Source organism: Staurois parvus, unplaced genomic scaffold (assembly GCF_062004578.1).
Source record: "Staurois parvus isolate SC_StPar_1 unplaced genomic scaffold, SC_StPar_1.0 ptg000255l, whole genome shotgun sequence".
NCBI classification, from domain to species: domain Eukaryota; kingdom Metazoa; phylum Chordata; class Amphibia; order Anura; family Ranidae; genus Staurois; species Staurois parvus.
Window position 1 is genome coordinate 2,073,120 of NW_028318051.1, and position 21,881 is coordinate 2,095,000.

Consider the following 21,881-nt stretch of genomic DNA (forward strand, 5'->3'; position numbering starts at 1 on the left):
TCATGGGGCCCCCGGGCAATAGGGGATCATGGGGCCCCTGTGTCCTTGCCCAAACTCAAAAAAGCCTATGAAAAAGGTACCAGGGGCATCTCATGGGGCCCCCTACTGACCCTGGGCCCTTGGGTAGTGCCCGAGTTTCCAAATGGTCAGTCCGCCCCTGGTCATAGGAGTGGGGATCTCGGTACACACCAACATTCACCACTATTCATTAATAGAGATTATACACCACATTTTCATTCATATCAATACGTCACCTTGCAACAATCCAAGGGCTGCGTAAACGCCAACTCGCATCTGTGTATTTGCCTGCGTTCCGTTGACTATGGGCTCGTTAGTCCAGTCACTAAGCCACACGTTGGCGCCAATGGCAGACGCATTCTGGCAGCAGTATAGGAAGCAAATAAAAAGAGAAACTGGGAGGCCGACCGCTTTCATATATTGCCAGAATACCGCCATCTTCACCTAAGACAAAAATAAAGTCATTGAAAGTCAATTTCATTAAATAAAAAGAACTCCTCAAGACCGCTTTCCACTGCACATTACTCAGCCATGGCGTCCGAACATGAAGTGTAGCCGCTGTGTCCACATTGTCTCAGTTTGCTCAACAACACTGATCCGGCAAGCTTTGGAAACGGCAATGAAATGCTCATTATTCTGATGCCTGAACATGCATGCCGCTGCGTGTACATGTGTGTGTGTGCGGTAACCCTTTCATTGCCAGGGCAGTTTTGGTACCTTTTGTGCAAATTTAAAAAATCATTTTAGGCTTGAAGGTGATGTAAAACCCCCAATTATTATACAGTGAGCACCCTACAGCAGGGGTCTCCAGACTGTTCAATAGGAGGGCCGCATCGCAAATTCTGCAAATATTTGCAGGCCGAAAAAATCAGTTATTTACAAATGAATAAATGTGCCTCACCACACATCTATATTTCCATCAGACCCTTCCTGCACATCTGTATCCCCATAAGAGTCTCCCGAAGATATGTGTCCCCATAAGAGTCTCCCCACATCTGTGTCCCCATCAGAGTCTCCCCCACATCTGTGTCCCTATCAGAGTCTCCCCCACATCTATGTCCCCATCAGAGTCTCCCCCACATCTGTGTCCCCATCAGAGTCTCCCCCACATCTGTGTCCCCATCAGAGTCTCCCCCACATTTGTGTCCCCATCAGAGTCTCCCCACATCTGTGTCCCCATCAAAGTCTCCCCACATCTGTGTCCCCATCAGAGTCTCCCCCACATCTGTGTCCCCATCAAGGTCTCCCCACATCTGTGTCCCCATCAGAGTCTCCCTCACATCTGTGTCCCCATCAAAGTCTCCCAACATCTGTGTCCCCATCAAAGTCTCCCAACATCTGTGTCCCCATCAGGGTCTCCCCACATCTGTGTCCCCATCAGAGTCTCCCCCACATCTGTGTCCCCATCATAGTCTCGCCCACATCTGTGTCCCCATCATAGTCTCCCCACATCTGTGTCCCCATCATATTCTCCCCCACATCTGTGTCCCCATCATAGTCTCCCCACATCTGTGTCCCCATCATATTCTCCCCACATCTGTGTCCCCATCAGAGTCTCCCCCACATCTGTGTCCCCATCATAGTCTCCCCCACATCTGTGTCCCCATCATATTCTCCCCACATCTGTGTCCCCATCAGAGTCTCCCCCACATCTGTGTCCCCATCAGAGTCTCCCCCACATCTGTGTCCCCATCAGAGTCTCCCCCACATCTGTCCCCATCAGAGTCTCCCCCACATCTGTGTCCCCATCAGAGTCTCCCCCACATCTGTGTCCCCAGAGTCTCCCCCACATCATCGCATACATGTCTTCCAGTACTCGCTGTCAAGAACCCTGATGTAAGTAGTGGGCTGGCTCTTGGGAGGAGTTATGCAAATGTTAAAATGTGTTGATATGTGGATGTCAGTCTGGAGGAGTGGGCGTTCCTAGGAGGGGGGTCTGTACAACTCTGCAAGGCTGAAGGGAAGGTTGGAGTTGTTCTTTAAGATTGAAGAGAATATATTTCACGCACCCTCCCAGTTTCGGTAGTCTCTGTCTGGATGAGTTTTTCCACCGGCGGTTTCTTCACTGCCGCAGTCTCAGACATCTTCCTCTCACAGACCCTCCTCCGTGTTGACATGGCGTGCGGCGTCGGATCCGAGTCCGATGACAGGACGCTGATTTGCCTGGAGGACACAAATGAGTCACCTCATGGAATAAATCATAAAACACCACAAAAGTACAAGATCTGAATTTCACACAGATCATTCACACAAATCACACAGATCATTCACACGAATCACACAGATCATTCACACGAATCACACAGATCATTCACACAAATCACACAGATCATTCACACGAATCACACAGATCATTCACACGAATCACACAGATCATTCACACGAATCACACAGATCATTCACACAAATCACACAGATCATTCACACAAATCACACAGATCATTCACACAAATCACACAGATCATTCACACAAATCACACAGATCATTCACACAAATCACACAGATCATTCACACAAATCAGACAGATCATTCACACAAATCACACTGATCATTCACACAAATCACACTGATCATTCACACAAATCACACAGATCATTCACACAAATTACACTGATCATTCACACAGATCACGCCGATAATTCACACATAATGCCGATCATTCACACATCATGTAGATCATTCACACACATCACACTGACCTGATGAACTTTTTGCGGGCCTCGTTGGCGATGGGCTCATTGTCTACAAGGTCGGTGTGATTACTCAGTGTCTCCTCCGCCAGTAACACCTCCTCCTCATCCAGGACTGGACAGAAGGAACACATATGAAGAAAAGTTCAGTATGGGGGAGGAGGGAACATGGCACAATGTAAGACAATAACCAATGCAGGAACAATAACATGAGCTACTACAACACAAAAATAACAGATAAATACAATATATCAAAATAAAAGCTGCCAATATCTAAAGTGGACCTGTCATCAGTGGTCATACCAAGAGAAGGGATTAACAGACATCAGCATCTCCCAAACACATGCCCTTGTTAAATCAAGAAGTGTTTGCACAAGACTAGTTTTGCTTTCCTTTGATACACTGGAAAACGAGCTACCATGGTGGTATATGCAGGCAACAAAAACTACTGGCCAGGAAAGCAGATGTTTTTATTGTTGCCATTGTTTTAGAAGAGCTCTTGTCAAACACTGGAGCGTTCCTGTACTTCAGGTTATTGTTGATTCTTATTGACTGAACTTTTCGACAGGGTGACCTTAGAAACTTTAGGCTAGTCCAATCTAGAATTTGTAGACAAATTGCATCCCTTATAGAAAGTGATATGGAAACCCAGTTTGAAAGGGCTACACCCTATGTGAGAACCCAATTTGAAAGGGCTACACCCTATGTGGGAACCCAATTTGAAAGGGCTACACCCTATGTGAGAACCCAATTTGAAAGGGCTACACCCTATGTGGGAACCCAATTTGAAAGGGCTACACCCTATGTGGGAACCCAATTTGAAAGGGTTACACCCTATGTGGGAACCCAATTTGAAAGGGCTACACCCTATGTGGGAACCCAATTTGAAAGGGCTACACCCTATGTGGGAACCCAATTTGAAAGGGCTACACCCTATGTGGGAACCCAATTTGAAAGGGCTACACCCTATGTGGGAACCCAATTTGAAAGGGCTACACCCTATGTGGGAACCCAATTTGAAAGGGCTACACCTTATGTGGGAACCCAATTTGAAAGGGCTACACCCTATGTGGGAACCCAATTTGAAAGGGCTACACCTTATGTGGGAACACAATTTGAAAGGGCTACACCTTATGTGGGAACCCAATTTGAAAGGGCTACACCCTATGTGGGAACCCAATTTGAAAGGGCTACACCCTATGTGGGAACCCAATTTGAAAGGGCTAGACGCTATGTGGGAAACCAATTTGAAAGGGCTACACCTTATGTGGGAACCAAATTTGAAATGGCTACACTCTATGTGGGAACCCAATTTGAAAGGGCTACACCCTATGTGGGAACCCAATTTGAAAGGGCTACACCCTATGTGGGAACCCAATTTGAAAGGGCTACACCCTATGTGGGAACCCAATTTGAAAGGGCTACACCCTATGTGGGAACCCAATTTGAAAGGGCTACAGCCTATGTGGGAACCCAATTTGAAAGGGCTACACCCTATGTGGGAACCCAATTTGAAAGGGCTACACCCTATGTGGGAACCCAATTTGAAAGGGCTACACCCTATGTGGGAACCCAATTTGAAAGGGCTACACCCTATGTGGGAACCCAATTTGAAAGGGCTACACCCTATGTGGGAACTCAATTTGAAAGGGCTACACCCTATGTGGGAACCCAATTTGAAAGGGCTACACCCTATGTGGGAACCCAATTTGAAAGGGCTACACCCTATGTGGGAACCCAATTTGAAAGGGCTACACCCTATGTGGGAACCCAATTTGAAAGGGCTACACCCTATGTGGGAACAGGTACCAAAATTACCAAGATAAAAGGCCAGCAGCAGAAGCTGAAAGAGAGACTCTGCAAAAGCACAACACTAGAAGCCACACACTAACAGAAAGATTGCCAATACTAAGAATCTATTTTCCTGTAATAGCTTGAAATGCTTGGAGTCTCATGTGGTGCAGAAATTGTGAACCAGCTATAACAGAAGCTAAGTGACTTTTAGGGGTAGTTCTGTCAATATGAATCAACAATAGCCTGTTTTTTTTACATATTTGACCTATGGCATTTTACGCTGCCATCTAGAAATTGTAGACACGTTTCATCCCTCATAGAAACTGATGTAGGAAACCAGCTTGAAAGGGCTACACCCTATGTGGGAACCAAATTTGAAAGGACTACACCCTATGTGGGAACCCAATTTGAAAGGGCTACACCCTATGTGGGAACCCAATTTGAAAGGGCTACACCCTATGGGGGAACCCAATTTGAAAGGGCTACACCCTATGTGGGAACAGGTACCAAAATTACCAAGATAAAAGGGCAGCAGCAGAAGCTGAAAGAGAGACTCTGCCAAAGCACAACACTAGAAGCCACACACTACAATAAAGATTGCCAAGACCAAGAATCAATTTTCCTACAATAGCTTGAAATGCTTTGAGTCTTACACGGTGCAGAAATTGTGAACGAGCTATAGCAGAAGCTAAGTGACTTTTAGGGGTAGTTCTGTCAATACGATTCAACAATAACTTGTTTATTTTTACATAACTGACCTATGGCATTTTAGTCTGCCATCTAGAGTTTGTAGACACATTGCATCCCTCATAGAAACTGATGTGGGAACCCAGCTTGAAAGGGTTACACCTATGTGGGAACGGCTACCAATATTTCCAAGATAAAGGTCCAGTAGCACAAGGCCAAACTGAAAAGGGGACTCTGCCAAGGGACAACATTAGAAGACACACACTGAAAGAAAGAAAGACTGCCAAGACCAAGAACCTGTTTTCCTGCAATAGCTTGAAATGCCTAAAGTCCTGCATGCCATCACAATTGCAGACCAGCGATAATGAAAGCTAAATTATTTCTTTGGTTGTATTTATAAAAAAAAATTTATAGCTGTTTGTTGAAGCTGCATGTAAATTCAGCAAGTGCAAAAAGGGCAAAATTGAATGTTTCCAGGTTATATGGCAGCCTAATCTTTTCAATGGGCTGCCCAACACGTGAGATACATGCAAAACATCCTTGACTTTTTTTCGCAAAAATCTGCCGCACTGAAACACATAGTGATTCGGCACCATATGTTTTGGCGTACGCGATAGCAGATGCATTGGGGTGCCAGAAGTATTAATAGCATTACTATGTGTCTCCTGAAGGGCAGGGAATTTATGTGTAAATAAGGACTTCTGCACATTTCTTGTTCTTAGGGCAGCCCATTAAAATGCACATGCTCCATTATGCCTGCATGGTGTAATTGGAGCCTAATGCGGGCCATAGATGGGTTGAAAAATGGCCGAAAATCGGCCAAAAAAAAAAAAAATCGGCCAATTTTCGGATCGTTAGTGCGGTAATCGGTTGGCCGGTTTTCATGATTTTTGCCCTTTTGGATTATCGATCCTGCTGGAAAATAATCGGCCAAATTTGTCCAGATTTTCGCGGCAATGATGGACAAATTGGCCGATCTTTTTACCAATTTTAAAAAATGTGCATGAGCAGTGACATGAAAGAAGAAGGAAAAGAAGAAAAGGAAAAAAATAGAACATGAATAAGAAGCAGAAATAGAATATGAATAAAAAGAAGAAATAGAATATAAAGCAGAAGAAATAGAAGAAATAGAATATGAATAAGAGAGAAAAAAAAAGAATTTCAGTCCGATATTATATTTGACATTTAAAAGTATAGCAACATTGTATCTATTTGTATCCGAATAGAAACATCTGTATCCGATATGGATACAAATAGATACAATGTTGCAACTTTTTCTTCTTCATATTCTATTTCTTCTTCGTCTGCATATTCTGTTTCTTCTTCTTCTTCTTCATATTCTATTTCTTCTATTTCTTCTTCTTCTGCATATTCTATTTCTTCTTCTTCTGCATATTCTATTTCTTCTTCTTCTTCATATTCTATTTCTTCTATTTCTGCTTCTTCTTCTATTTCTTCTTTTTCTTATTCAAATTCTATTTCTTCTTCTTTTAAATGTCAAATATAATAGCGGAGCCCTCTGCAGGGACACCGCTATTATATTAATTGCCGGCCGTAGACGGGACGAAAATCAGCTGACTTTTTTTAGCAATGGTGGTAACGTCGGCTGATTGAACGACCGATTTTTCGTTTTTCAAAAAAAAAACCGTCCGGTTTTCTCCCCGTCTATGGCCTGCATAAGTGTTTTTGTATGAAGTACAACTTTAACCTTTTAGTGGTTTTCTTTAAAATTATATTGTTAAAAAAAAAAGAAAAGAAAAAAAAAAACAAGAACAAAAAAAAAATATATAAAATATATTTTTACAATAAATAATATATCATGATAAATAAACTAAAAATAACCCAAAAAAATAATGCGAGAATGAAATGGATTTACTGGTCAGCTCCTCCTCCTCCACCTCATCATCAAAGGCATAGTTCCTCAGGAATTCTGCAAACGCTCCATTTTGCTTCATCAGTTCTTGGTAGGATCCCATTTCGGACACCCTTCCGTCCACTATGACCACAATGTGATCGACTTGTGGCAGGAAACTGATACCGTGAGTGACCAGTACCCGAGTCTGTGAGTGACACACAACACAAATATATATCAAATGACTACTGTGGGTATAGGATTAAAATTTTTTTTTTTTTTTAATGGTTGAACTGGATGGACTTTTGTCTTTTCCAGCCAGACTATGTAACTATGTAACTAAATATATCAATTTAATTTCAAAATAATTTTATAGTGAATAATGAAAAAGGGAAAGCGGTTTCTGAGTGTGGCCCCTGGGCTATGCAGCCTTGGGCCCTGGGCAGCTGCCCAGTTGGCTGCTGCACAAATCACAGGCTAGAATGGCATGTTCTGATTTGTACTCGCCTTCCCTCGCAGCAGTCCATCTGGTCCAATGACATTGTCGAAGATGTGTTTAGCGACATGAGCGTCAACGGCAGAGAGGGGGTCATCCAAGAGATATACATCAGAATTGCTATATACAGCCCGAGCCAAGCTGACCCTCTGCTTCTGGCCCCCGGACAGGTTAATACCCTGTAATGTGAGAGGGAGGAAAAGATTTTCAGCAGAGAGCAGTAATGCTGAACCAGGAGACAGATAAAGGATGTTAGTGACTTAGCAGTGGTGTGCGCAGGGGCGGACTGACCATTTGGGAACTTGGGCACTGCCTGAGGGCCCGGGGTCAGTAGGGTGCCCTATGAGATGCCCCTGGTACCTTTCATAGGCTTTTTTGGGTGTGGTTTGAGTGCGGGCAAGGACACAGGGACCCCATGATCCCCTATTGCCCGGGGGCCCCATGAGCTGTCAGTCCGCCCCTGGGTGTGCGTATCACAAGACTGGCTGGACAGGGTTACGAGTCCGTTGGCAGGTGAACAGTAAACATCTATGCATTCCAGCTTGCAAAAATATTGATCCTGCCAGAAATCTAATCCAAGCTATAACATTTTCTGTGCCAACTCTCATTAATTACATTGTTCCCAGCTAGCTCTGTGTGGACTACAGAACACCTCCCCTCAACGTTATCAAGAAGAGAAGGAGGTGTTCTGTTGCTCTACATTCTTCCTGTTCTAGAGGGCAACACTCTCCCTCAATAGGTACAGTAAGTGAGTGTTGTCACCTTGGTGTTCCTGGCAGAACCATCAAGTGCCAAAAAAAGCCTGAAAAAGGAAAACTAATGCAGCCACAAAATTTAAGAAGGTGCAATGTGTTACATTTCGTTCTTGGGCTTAGATGCACTTTAATGTCAAGACTTTAATTTAGGGGTTAGGTTAAATTTTAGGCTTGGGAATAGTTGTAAGCATAAGGCAACAGGTCAGGGTAAAGCTGAACTCCAGACTTCTCTTCAGTTTTGCACAGTTGTAAGGCTCTTGTCCCTTTACTCTGATTTCACTGCACACTGCTGGGAAGCAGCACATGTCAGAGTAGGGAGTCAGAGGGTATCAGGGGGCAGGGGCATTTTTACCACAAGGCATTTGCCTAGGGCGGCATTTTTCAGGGGGGCAGCATCGTCCCTCCTGGAAGAAGGGATGGAAAAGGGGACACATGCTGCTTGGGGACCAGATGGGATATGAGAGAGGTTGCGGGCTGCTTGACTCTCGTTTCAGGGGATGTCCAGAGCTGAGAAGGTGTCTTTCTTTCTCTTGGTGGGAGGGGAGTGGCCGGTGTATGGGGGCAATGGTGGTGACTCTCTGGATGGGGGGGGGGGGGCAGGGGTGTTGTTGGTCAATGTCAGGCTCTCTATGAGGGTGGGCAAATTTTGTGATGCACAAAGCCTAAATACGCCACTGTCAGGGGGGACAATTTTTTAACACTTGTTTTCTGTGTTGAGAGACCCGTGCTACCTGCAGTTTACCAAGCATTGGGTTCTCAGCCCAAAAATCCAAAATGCTGGGAAAATTAGGCTGAATATTTTCTTTTCTTTAGAGACATTTTCTTGCACATTATTCCTCCTGCAAAAGTGGGCAGTTGATGATGGAGGAAATGAATTACCTTCTCCCCAATCTCAGTCTGATCTCCTCCCGGCAGCACCTCCAAGTCTGTGAGCAGGGCACATGCTTCCAGAACCTTCTTGTAGTTTTTCTCATTATCTGTCCGGCCAAACAGAATGTTGTCCTTCAGGGTGGAGTTCTGTATCCAGGCCTGCTGGGGGACATATGCAACAGAACCCTAAAAAATGATAAGATACAAAACAGGAAAATGATGAATGATGACTATTATGTCAGTAATTGTGCAAAGATCCAGAGATGACAAATGTCTGGCAATCAGGATTGTTGATGTAATAAGAGTGAGGAGGAGAAAACTTGTTGATCTTTGTCCAAATATAAAGTAGTAGGGAAGAGATATTTCCTTGGAAAATTAAAAGTGTCTTTTCCCAAGATTTGGTTTATAATGACATTGGAAACAAATGTAGACAAGAATCCTACCAACCCTGATGGAGACATCCCCTTCTATCTTCTCGGTCTCTCCAAGGAGAGCCGACACCAAAGACGACTTTCCACAGCCGACGTGACCGACAATAGCGACCAGAGAGCCAGTGGGGACCAGCAGATTGATGCTGTGGAAGAGTAAAAGGATCAGAGTAAATGTAATTAACCAGGAATGACCAATGTCTTTCATATTTGTTATGACATAATGAGAAATATCCATCAAGGCTTCTTTGCTGTCCTGGATTCTGTCTTGAGGAGATTATCAGGAAGAGCTTAAAAAGGTATTCCAAAAAATGTGTAAAAGGGCAGGTTTCCAAGACACCAAAACTGTAGTAGACCTATTGGACCTGTTGAGCCAACCAATGTTTCAATGTTCCTTTATCGAGGACTTCCTTCCATTATCAAGTAGATTATCAAGAAGAGCTTAAAGAGTGACTCCAAAAAATGCATCATCATTATGCCCAGAAAGCAGGTTCCCAAGTCAAATAAACTAGACCTGTTGGACCTTTTGAATCAACCAATGTCTCAATAGACCTCCACCAAAGTGGAGTCTTAAAACTCCACCTGTGTCTTAAAACTTTTCTTGAGACAAATCTATATGAAAGGTGGTTCTGGATGGAGAAACATTTGTACATTGGTTGGTTTGTATAATAAAAGGTAAATTGCCGAAGTACAACTTTGGGGTACTATAACCAGGGCTTTTTTTCAGTGGGAACACAGTTCCGCACCCCCAGCACTGAATGTATGTAACGGCAAGTGGTGCTGGGCTATGTTGGCGAATCTATTGATGCTGGCTGCTGAGGGATCTATTGTTGCTGGAGAAGATCTATTTTTGTGGAGGGGGCCTCCATTGTCCCTGGGGATGTCTATTGTTGCTGGGGGTGGGTCTTATGTTGCTGGGTGGAACCCTGTCCCAACTGGGAGCTATGGGACAACAAAACTACTCTGAGGAAGTGTCTTTGAAACTCGTTATCTATCGCGTCATGGCATAGCTAGTAGTTGTTCATCACATTCAGGTCCAGTCTGATGAATTTTGGTTTTCAACTACGCCACCACAATGGTGGATTCAGGACGTGGAGCAATGACATCGGGTTAAACATGAACACGGCATTTACAGCACAAAACATTCCTAACCCCTATAGTGGCATGGCTCATGTCTGCCTTGCCAACTGTTAAACCAGGATGCCATAGACCAGCAATGGGCAAACTACGGCCCGGAGGACCTTTTAATCCGGCCCGCGGAGCTAGGCTCCTCTCACAGTCCGCCTTGAAGACCGGTGTAGCATGAAAATCTGTCTCCTATGAGGATCTGTTCCCCTCGACGTATCTGCGCATGTGCCGGAGATCGCCGATCGGCTGCTAATGCCTGAAACTGGCACATGCGCAGATACGTCGAGGGGGACAGATCCTCATAGGAGACAGATTTTCATGCTACACCGGAACGGCGCGGGAAAGGGCGAGAGGAACGCGCGGAGCAAAGGTAAGTGAATTGACACAGGGGGGACTTAATATGGGGGATGAATTAATATGGGGAATGAATTACTATATGGGGGATTAATTACTATATGGGGGGGTGAATTACTATATGGGGGGGTGAATTACTATATGGGGGGTGAATTACTATATGGGGGATGAATTACTATGGGGGATGAATTACTATATGGGGGATGAATTACTATATGGGGGATGAATTACTATATGGGGGGTGAATTACTATATGGGGGTGAATTACTATATGGGGGATGAATTACTATATGGGGGATGAATTACTATATGGGGGATGAATTACTATATGGGGGGTGAATTACTATATGGGGGATTAATTACTATATGGGGGATTAATTACTATGGGGGATGAATTACTATATGGGGGATGAATTACTATGGGGGATGAATTACTATAGGGGGGATGAATTACTATGGGGGGATGAATTACTATAGGGGGGATGAATTACTATGGGGGATGAATTACTATATGGGGGATGAATTACTATATGGGGGATGAATTACTATGGGGGATGAATTACTATATGGGGGATGAATTACTATATGGGGGATGAATTACTATGGGGGATGAATTACTATATGGGGGATGAATTACTATGGGGGATGAATTACTATGGGGGATGAATTACTATATGGGGGATGCATTACTATGGGGGATGAATTACTATGGGGGATGAATTACTCTATGGGGGATGAATTACTCTATGGGGGATGAATTACTATATGAGGGATGAATTACTATGGGGGATGAATTACTATATGGGGGATGAATTACTATGGGGGATGAATTACTATATGGGGGATGAATTACTATATGGGGGATGAATTACTATGGGGGATGAATTACTGTGGGGGATGAATTACTATGGGGGATGAATTACTATATGGGGGATGAATTACTATGGGGGATGAATTACTATATGGGGGATGAATTACTATATGGGGGATGAATTACTATGGGGGATGAATTACTATATGGGGGATGAATTACTATATGGGGGATGAATTACTATGGGGGATGAATTACTATATGGGGGATGAATTACTATTGGGGATGAATTACTATGGGGGATGAATTACTATATGGGGGATGAATTACTATATGGGGGATTAATTACTATGGGGGAATATTACTATACTTACTATGGATGACACATACACATCATTCATCTACTCTTGGTCCGGCCCCCGGGTTCATTATATGAACCCATTGCGGCCCTCAAGTCAAAAAGTTTGCCCACCCCTGCCATAGACCCATAGAATTACAAAAACAACATGGCAGCTGTTATCAGGCAAACAGTGGTCTACCAGGGGACAAAACAGGGGTTTTTCTGGACGCTGTGTATAATAAGGGAAGTATCAGACAAGCAGTAACTGAGCACCTATCATGAGTCTACTGGGAGCAGAAACACTAGGAAAGGCCGGAAGTTATCGGTGATGGGTTTAGGAAGTCATATTTGCCGTATACGCATCATCCTCATTAATTCCTGCACATTGCCCGGACACAGGGGCGGACTGACCATTTGGAAGCTCGGGCACTGCCCGAGGGCCCGGGGTCAGTAGGGGGCCCCATGAGAATTACTATATGGGGGATTAATTACTATGGGGGATGAATTACTATAGGGGGGATGAATTACTATAGGGGGGATGAATTACTATGGGGGATGAATTACTATATGGGGGATGAATTACTATATGGGGGATGAATTACTATGGGGGATGAATTACTATATGGGGGATGAATTACTATGGGGGATGAATTACTATATGGGGGATGAATTACTATATGGGGGATGAATTACTATGGGGGATGAATTACTATGGGGGATGAATTACTCTATGGGGGATGAATTACTCTATGGGGGATGAATTACTATATGGGGGATGAATTACTATGGGGGATGAATTACTATGGGGGATGAATTACTATATGGGGGATGAATTACTATGGGGGATGAATTACTATGGGGGATGAATTACTATATGGGGGATGAATTACTATATGGGGGATGAATTACTATTGGGGATGAATTACTGTGGGGGATGAATTACTATGGGGGATGAATTACTATATGGGGGATGAATTACTATGGGGGATGAATTACTATATGGGGGATGAATTACTATATGGGGGATGAATTACTATGGGGGATGAATTACTATATGGGGGATGAATTACTATGGGTGATGAATTACTATGGGGGATGAAATACTATATGGGGGATGAATTACTATTGGGGATGAATTACTATGGGGGATGAATTACTATATGGGGGATGAATTACTATATGGGGGATTAATTACTATGGGGGAATATTACTATACTTACTATGGATGACACATACACATCATTCATCTACTCTTGGTCCGGCCCCCGGGTCCATTATATGAACCCATTGCGGCCCTCAAGTCAAAAAGTTTGCCCACCCCTGCCATAGACCCATAGAATTACAAAAACAACATGGCAGCTGTTATCAGGCAAACAGTGGTCTACCAGGGGACAAAACAGGGGTTTTTCTGGACGCTGTGTATAATAAGGGAAGTATCAGACAAGCAGTAACTGAGCACCTATCATGAGTCTACTGGGAGCAGAAACACTAGGAAAGGCCGGAAGTTATCGGTGATGGGTTTAGGAAGTCATATTTGCCGTATACGCATCATCCTCATTAATTCCTGCACATTGCCCGGACACAGGGGCGGACTGACCATTTGGAAGCTCGGGCACTGCCCGAGGGCCTGGGGTCAGTAGGGGGCCCCATGAGATGCCCCTGGTACCTTTTTCATAGGCTTTTTTGAGTTTGGGCAAGGACACAGGGGCCCCATGATCCCCTATTGCCCGGGGGCCCCATGAGTTGTCAGTCCACCCCTGCCTGGACACTATTATGAACCTAGGGCTGGACTATAGTCATTGTGTTCTCATAAGGATCTCCTTCCTTCTACTGTCACAGAGATTCGAAGAAATGAGAACAGGAAGGAGAAGATGATAGTCAGATCAAGAAGGAATTTTTTTCCCCTGCAGGAGCAAATTGGATCAAGCTTTGCTGGGGGTTTTTTTTGCCTTCCTTTGGATCAACTGTGGGTGTAGGATTATAACTTTTTTTTTTTAATGGTTGAACTGGATGGACTTTTGTCTTTTTTCAGCCAGACTAACTATGATGATAGCCAGGAACACATTCAGTTCTACACCTAGTAATCATTACAAAGATTCAAAAAACATTTTTTGGTTACAATTATATTAATACATAATCAAGACAAAGAAAGAACATGCGCTTGTGTCATTTCTATGATTGTAAATATTCTTACTTATGTAGAACCGGTTCGTTGCTTCTCGCCCAGCTGAATGTTCCATTGTGCACCGTGATGGCATTTCCTGGTAACAATACGGAAAAAAGTTATTTTGCTTTGACTGAGACTTTGACTATTTTTCTTTTGCTGTTATGGCTTAAAGGATAATTTCCTTTGGTTGTAGTGTGCAGAGCCAACACTAGGTGGTGCAAAATCATTCCAATTTTATTTTTTTGCTGCATAGTAATGAATGGAGAATGCGGGCATCGCTCAGAAGATTTTGATGGCGTTATCTCACTAAACTGGGGATAGGTCAGTATTGGACTGGCAGTAGAAGCTTTGACATAAGTGTTACTGCACAAATTATGCATTTAGCCTTTAACCCCAGCACAAAAATATTGTATCCTGATGCCTGTGTGTGGCTAATGTGTGTAATGATCCCATTCAGTAGTTGATTTCCATTATTTATTTAGTTCTTCATTTATGTCACATATGTCAAAACACAAGTCCCGCAGGCCACCAGGCCATGTCCTGTAGCCCTTGCACTCACAGCCTCTGAACGCTGTGCTCCGTACGTAGCACGCTCCTGAGCTATGCAATCTGTATGTAGCACACTCATAATCTAGGCACTCTGTATATAGCACACTCCTAAGCTCTGCACTCTGTAGGTAGCACACTCCTAAGCTCTGCACTCTGTAGGTAGCACACTCCTAAGCTCTGCACTCTGTATATAGCACACTCCTAAGCTCTGCACTCTGTATAAAGCACACTCCTACGCTCTGCACTCTGTAGGTAGCACGCTCCTGAGCTATGCAATCTGTATGTAGCACACTCATAATCTATGAACTCTGTATATAGCACACTCCTAAGCTCTGCACTCTGTATGTAGCACACTCCTAAACTATGCACTCTGTATGTAGCACACTCCTACGCTCTGCACCCTGTAGGTAGGACACTCCTACGCTCTGCACTCTGTAGGTAGGACACTCCTACGCTCTGCACTCTGTAGGTAGGACACTCCTACACTCTGCACTCTGTAGGTAGGACACTCCTACGCTCTGCACTCTGTAGGTAGGACACTCCTACGCTCTGCACTCTGTAGGTAGGACACTCCTACGCTCTGCACTCTGTAGGTAGCACACTCCTAAACTATGCACTTTGTATATAGCACACTCCTAAGCTCTGCACTCTGTATGTGGCACACTCCTGAACTCTGCACACTATATGTAGCACACTCCTAAACTCTGCAATCTATATGTGGCACACTCCTGAACTCTGCACTCTGTACGTAGCACACTCCTGAACTCTGCAGTCTATATGTGGCACACTCCTGAACTCTGCACTCTGTATGTAGCACACTCCTGAACTCTGCACACTATATGTAGCACACTCCTAAACTCTGCACTCTATATGTAGCACACTCCTGAACTCTGCACTCTATATGTAGCACACTCCTGAACTCTGCAGTCTATATGTGGCACACTCCTGAACTCTGCACTTTATATGTGGCACACTCCTGAACTCTGATATCTGTACGAAGCATACTTCTGAACTCTGCACTATGTATGAAGCACACTCCTGTATTCTGCACTCTGTACATAGCACACTTCTGAACTACGCACTCTTCATGTTATGCCCTCCTAGTTTAGCTAGTGGGAGCTAGATCCTGATGGCTAGTGAGGAGCTGATTAGCAGCTTAGGTGAGATAGTCGGAGGGGTCAGATTCTGGTCAGGATTGGGAGAATCTGCAGACCAGTCCCTCTGGAATTTCTCCCTGCTCTGAGTCTATCGGAGGAGGGCCTTGGAGGCAGTGGGAGGATCCAAGGAGTGGTTGCCTGCACTTTTGAGGGACCTCCAACAGGAGGCTTGGCAAAGGGCTGGATTCCCTTAAAAGTGTTGGAGCCTGCTCAGTAGCAAGAGAGTCAGGTGGGAGAGCAGAGAGAAGCAGGAAGATGTGAGGCTGGAGGAAAAAGGCTGCCAGGAAGCCTAGTGGGATGGGGCCTGCCTGTGAGCCTGGATCTGGAAAGGAGGAAAACTCAGGATTCACTGGCCCCTGATCAAGGACCACCTGAATGACAGGAAAGGAGCAGCCCAGCTGATATGACTGGTAGCAGCAGCCATTCCGCAAGTGGTACAGGAGAGGGTCTGAGTGAGTACACCTGCACCTCCTTGGGCAGATGTGGAAAGGAGCACTCTGGTGGGAAACCAGATCAGCCCTCTGCTAGTGACTGTACACTTTACTTAAAGGAACAGGAGTCAGATCCCCTGCCCAGGAAGAAAATCTCCAGATTGCTGGATGAAGAGGAGTTCATCTAGGGTCTGGGGTGGTACAACTGGAGCTGCTGACTAATACTCCAACAGAGACTGCATCATAGAAGAGAAGCTGTGAATAGTTCAGGATGTTGTCCTCAGATTTTGGTTCCCTTGAGCATCCTATATACCACTTACCCTATCCAAGTTCTAATCCCCTCAATAAAATAACTAAACAAATGCTCAAGGACTGATTTCTGTCGACAGATGAAAGCTTGTGTGGAAAATGCTAACTGACTGGCCCTCTAATCATGTAATTGACTTTATGTTGGCAGTTGTTCAGCAAAGATGTTGCCTGTACTGACATACAGCTAGGTGCAATTGAGGACAATATAGAAGCAAATACTGTATATATGTAAAGTCACATAAAAGTGGCTTTCTGATTGATGTCCCACTAATATCACCCCACTGATAACAAATTGTAGTTCCCACTTTACCATAGGATGCCTTGCCCTGTGAAGGGCAGCAAACAAGTGAACTTACCGGGAATTGTCTTATCCTTGTTCACGGCATCAGGGTCCAGCTCATCATTGGCCAGGAAATTCTGAATTCTTTTTATGGAGACGCTTGCCTGCAATGGAAGATAAAATGACCAAAGTTCATAATAGTCAATGAGCAGGCCACAGGCATATCGTGACTGCTGGTTATAGATATGGGGAGGAGCAGACCCCATAGTGGTTGTCAGAAGCAGAGTGGATTGGTGGATTGAATCATTTCAGCATTAAATTATTGCCACTATATAGAGATGTAACTGAGGTCGGCTGGAAACGTTCTACCACTACATGAACATGTATGGTCAGGTGAGGCCAGTATGCACGTTCATGTTTGAATTGCATGGGAAATTAACTATTTGGTGATGGGAGCTCTGCACATCCATTCATCATCCAACACCCTGCCTAAGTCCCCTTTCTAATCTCAGTTGCCTATTCTGATGCATTATGATAAGGTAGCTCCTTTGTTTTAAATGCCAACCACATGGCAACTGACCAAAAACTTGACCTGCAGTGTTTGTGCTTAGGCAAGGTCCCCAAAATTAAAAGGCCAAAGTTCAACTCTTCCTATCTGCTGTAAACAACTTAATTTGCAAGTCCTGCCCTTATTGTGCCCCACTGCAGCTACTGAAGTACCCAAGGCAGGTGCCTATTTTACCTGCCCCTTAGCCCAGCCCTGGGCAGTATTTATATAATGCAGGATGGATCCATTTAAATGAATTTAGGGGGTACCACACAGGTCATAATATTTTATTATTTATAGAGCAACAAGATAAGAAAGCCAATACATTTTGAGGGTTCATAAAATTGCCAAATCCTCCTTCATCAAGGCTTGTATGTTGTGTCCTTCAAGAATGTTTGGACTGGAAAGTTTGAGAGCGTTTGCAGATTTCACAAATTATGATGTTTCATGCTGTATTACTCACTGGCACTAATGGTCAGGGCTCAGGCTCGGAGTAGCAATATCTGTAGAGAGGCTTCCACCGACCAGTTGGATAAGTATACAAGTAGGCCACCTTAGCGGATGACATAGGCTCACCCAAGGTGCAGGGTCTAAGCACTAACTGGTATTCACCAAAGCTCCTGATGGTGGAGATGAGTATTGCTGCATGTTATTACTAGGCCATGGTCCTCAGGATTGCCTCACCAGGATGCGAACAAGCTGGAGTCCATTAGCAGATATAGCAGGTAGGGAGCAAGCAGAGTCGTAGTCAGTATATGAGCCATAGGTCATTAACAAGTGGTTGCACCCAAGGTGCGGGGTCTAAGCACTTACTGGTATTCACCAAAGCTCCTGATGGTGGAGATGAGTATTGCTGCATGTTATTACCAGGCCATGGTCCTCAGGATTGCCCCACCAGGATGCGCGCAAGCTGGAGTCCATTAGCAGATATAGCAGGTAGGGAGCAAGCAGAGTCGTAGTCAGTAAATGAGTCAAAGGTCATTAACAAGTGGTTGTAGGTTGGGATCAAGCGAAAGCGTAATCGAGGAACAAGCCCCTTGGAGACAAGGGGAACTGGAGAGAAGGACAGATGCAGGTATGCAAAGTAGTGAGATATTAGCTGGAGAAAGCACAATAATCTAGCAAACAGGAAGTGCCAAGGCATGGCTTGAATAGGAACGTTCATGGGTGGAGCAAGTTCAAGGTTCACCAGAAACAAGGTAAAATGCAAGACTATCCTAGCATTCAGACAGGGAGCTGACCAGCATGTGAGGTGGCTCAGCAAGGAAAGCTACTGCCAGACATAGCAGAGGCTGTGGGTTCAGATCCCGGTCCTGACACTAATATTGGATGTGAAATCTACAAACACTCTCAAACGTTCGAGTCCAAACATCCTTGCAGGACATAACATACAAGTCTTGATGAAGGAAGAAGTTGTGAAACTGCACATCGTGTAGGCTTTCTTATCTTTTTAATATCCTTAAAAATGATTCTGTACTTGATCTCCATTGGTGTGACATCCTTACTGCTATCTGATGGATTTCCCTCAGCACCTCCTATGTCATTTAGAGGTTCATTTTTGACAGAAGCAATCTCACGGAAGTAATTCAGCTCAACGAAGAAGTTGGTCATACACATGACTGGACAGTAACAACAGGAGATTGTAGTGCTTCTTATGTATGTATTCAATCTAAATGAATGGCACCACTGTACAAACTGCTGTGTTACTGCATATTGCCATATTACATGGTAAAGTGTATACAATCCGAAACACTCCGCTCTAGGATTCTCATCCCCCGACCGAAGGATGCCAACTCCAAGCAGTTCGTGACCAGCTGAAAATTGCAGTACAAGAGGTAGTAATGAAACCGCTCAAATTCTTAGAGTCCAAGATGAGTTTTTTAACCACTTGCCTACCGGGCACTTATACCCCCTTCTTTACCAGGCCAATTTTCAGCTTTCAGCGCTGTCGCACTTTGATTGACAATTGCGCGGTCATGCAAGATTGTAGCCATATGAAATTTTTATCATTTTTTTTCCTCACAAATAGAGCTTTCTTTTGGTGGTATTTAATAGCTGCTGGGCACTTTACTTTTTGCGCTATAAACAAAAAAATTGCAAAAAAAAAATTTTTTTTCTTTGTTTCTATTATAAAATTTTTCAAACAGGTAATTTTTCTCCTTCACTGATGTGCGTTGATGAGGCAGCACTGATGGGCACTGATAGGTGGCACTGAAGGGCACTGATAGGCAGCAGCATTAATGAGGTGGCACTGATAGGCAGCACTGAAGGGCACTGATAGGCGGCAGCATTAATGAGGTGGCACGGATAGGCAGCACTAAAGAGGTGTCACAGATAGGCAGCACTGATAGGTGGCACTGATAGACAGCACTGATAGGTGGCACTGACTGGCGGCACTGCTAGGCATTGACTGGCGCAACTGCTGGGCACTGACTGGCACAACCGCTGGGCACTGACTGGCACAACCGCTGGGCACTGACTGGTGGCACTGACTGGCAGCACTGCTCTGATGAAGAAGGGATTCCCTTCGAAACGCGTCAACTGTACTGAGTATCTACCCCCATGATGGGATCCGCGCTGGCTTTCTACTTTTCAGGTCCCTTTGAGGACCTATATGCCTGATTTTATTCGCTGTTTGTGAGTATTATTTTACAATTAATAAACTTTGGTTACTGAGGTAATGCGCAAGGTTGGTGCGCTTCTCGTTTTTGTTTCAATTTGCAGTATTGGTTGGGCTTCCCCAGCCTTATTTGGAGCTGCACAACTCTACATGCATTGGTGGTCGATCTTTCCAGGTCTGGTTCCATCTATTCGCCACCCGCCTGAGTCCTTGCGCACAGGAGATTTCGCTTAAGCACTGCATTGATGGGCACTGGTGGGTGGCACTGGTGGGCACAGGTACGTGGCACTTCTGGGCACAGGTAGGTGGCACTGCTGGGTGGCACTGCTGGGCACAGGTGGGTGCACTGCTGGGCACACGTGGGTGGAACTGGTGGGTGGCACTGCTGGGCACCGATCATCAGGGCACTGATCATTAGTGCCCTAATGATCGGTGCCGATCCCTGCTCTGACAACTACCGGTTCTCGGCAGTACTTTCCTCGCGCTCTGACAGCGTGAGAAAAGTGCAGCTGAGAACCGGCAATTGCATTTCCCGGTGATCAGCGTGTCATTGGACACAGCTGATCACGTGGTAAAAGGCCGCTGTGATTGACCTTTTACCACATCACGTGATCAGCTGTGTCCGTAGGAGACAGCGATCATGGAGATCGCCGGGTGCGCGCCCCTGGGGGCGTGCAGGAGAGCGCGTTCTGGGAGGATGTCATATGACGCCCTCCCAGAAATGGCCGGCTGCAGTGTAGCCGTCATTCGGCTATCTGTGGTTGGCAAGTAGTTAAAAATAACAAATACAGGAAAAATCCATCTGCTCCTTTTTACGCGTTTCACTCCACTAGGAGCTTCATCATAGAGTTTAAGTTGAGCGGTTCCATTTCTACCTCTTGTATTACAATGGTAAAATGCATGTTTTATTGTGAGTTATTGCAATGCATAGACCTCAGTTATTACAATTCATTTATTTCTTTTCTACCAGGAGTGACGTTTGGATAACAATAATGATTTTTCTACAAATCCGAATATTTTTTGATACTGTCATTACATTAAATGTTACACAATGCTACAAACTATTTACTGGCAAAAGCCCAAAGATCATTATTGTTATGTATTTCTTCTCTAGATATGGAGGAAGAGGCACATATAGGATATATAGGATTTCCTCACCTGAGCAAGGTTGCTGATGACTTGGGGCAGCATATTCAGAGGGAATCTCAATATATTGAACAGTGAGAGGGACACAAATGCTGTCTCTGCATCCAGAATGTTCTTCTCATCAACACTGACGTACACAGCAAATGTGGTCAGGGCCACCTACAAAGCAGTTGAAAAGATTAGACGTGACTTCTTTATACAATGATGTTACTGCAAACAGAGATCTCCCCTATCTGTAAATATGTAAACCCGCCCCCGCGGAGCCTTGAAGACATTTTGCAAACCCAGAACCTTTGCGTGCTCATTTTTATTATAATAAGAAATACGAAAAAAATTATACCAGACACCTCATCCTTTGAGCTCAATTTTCATACCAACATCTTTATACCAGTCTAAATGGAACATACTATGGATGAGACACTGGATTTTCTGGGTACCATAGGCATTCTAA

The 21,881-nt window shown here is 44.5% G+C and overlaps 1 protein-coding gene across 1 annotated transcript in view; it reads right to left on the minus strand.

The window, feature by feature from the left end:
- The window catches only part of LOC149459532 (ATP-binding cassette sub-family C member 3-like), a 48,416-nt gene that overhangs the window by 19,533 nt on the left and 7,002 nt on the right, over positions 1 to 21,881 (minus strand). Inside the window, exons 3-12 of the mRNA XM_089681007.1 lie at positions 21,443 to 21,589; positions 17,194 to 17,281; positions 14,419 to 14,485; positions 9,611 to 9,737; positions 9,173 to 9,349; positions 7,550 to 7,717; positions 7,067 to 7,250; positions 2,719 to 2,824; positions 2,028 to 2,181; positions 255 to 462 (exon numbers count right to left, since the gene is read on the minus strand). Of these exons, the coding sequence (XP_089537133.1) occupies positions 255 to 462; positions 2,028 to 2,181; positions 2,719 to 2,824; positions 7,067 to 7,250; positions 7,550 to 7,717; positions 9,173 to 9,349; positions 9,611 to 9,737; positions 14,419 to 14,485; positions 17,194 to 17,281; positions 21,443 to 21,589 (1,426 nt within the window). The remainder of the gene's footprint in view (positions 1 to 254; positions 463 to 2,027; positions 2,182 to 2,718; positions 2,825 to 7,066; positions 7,251 to 7,549; positions 7,718 to 9,172; positions 9,350 to 9,610; positions 9,738 to 14,418; positions 14,486 to 17,193; positions 17,282 to 21,442; positions 21,590 to 21,881) is intronic.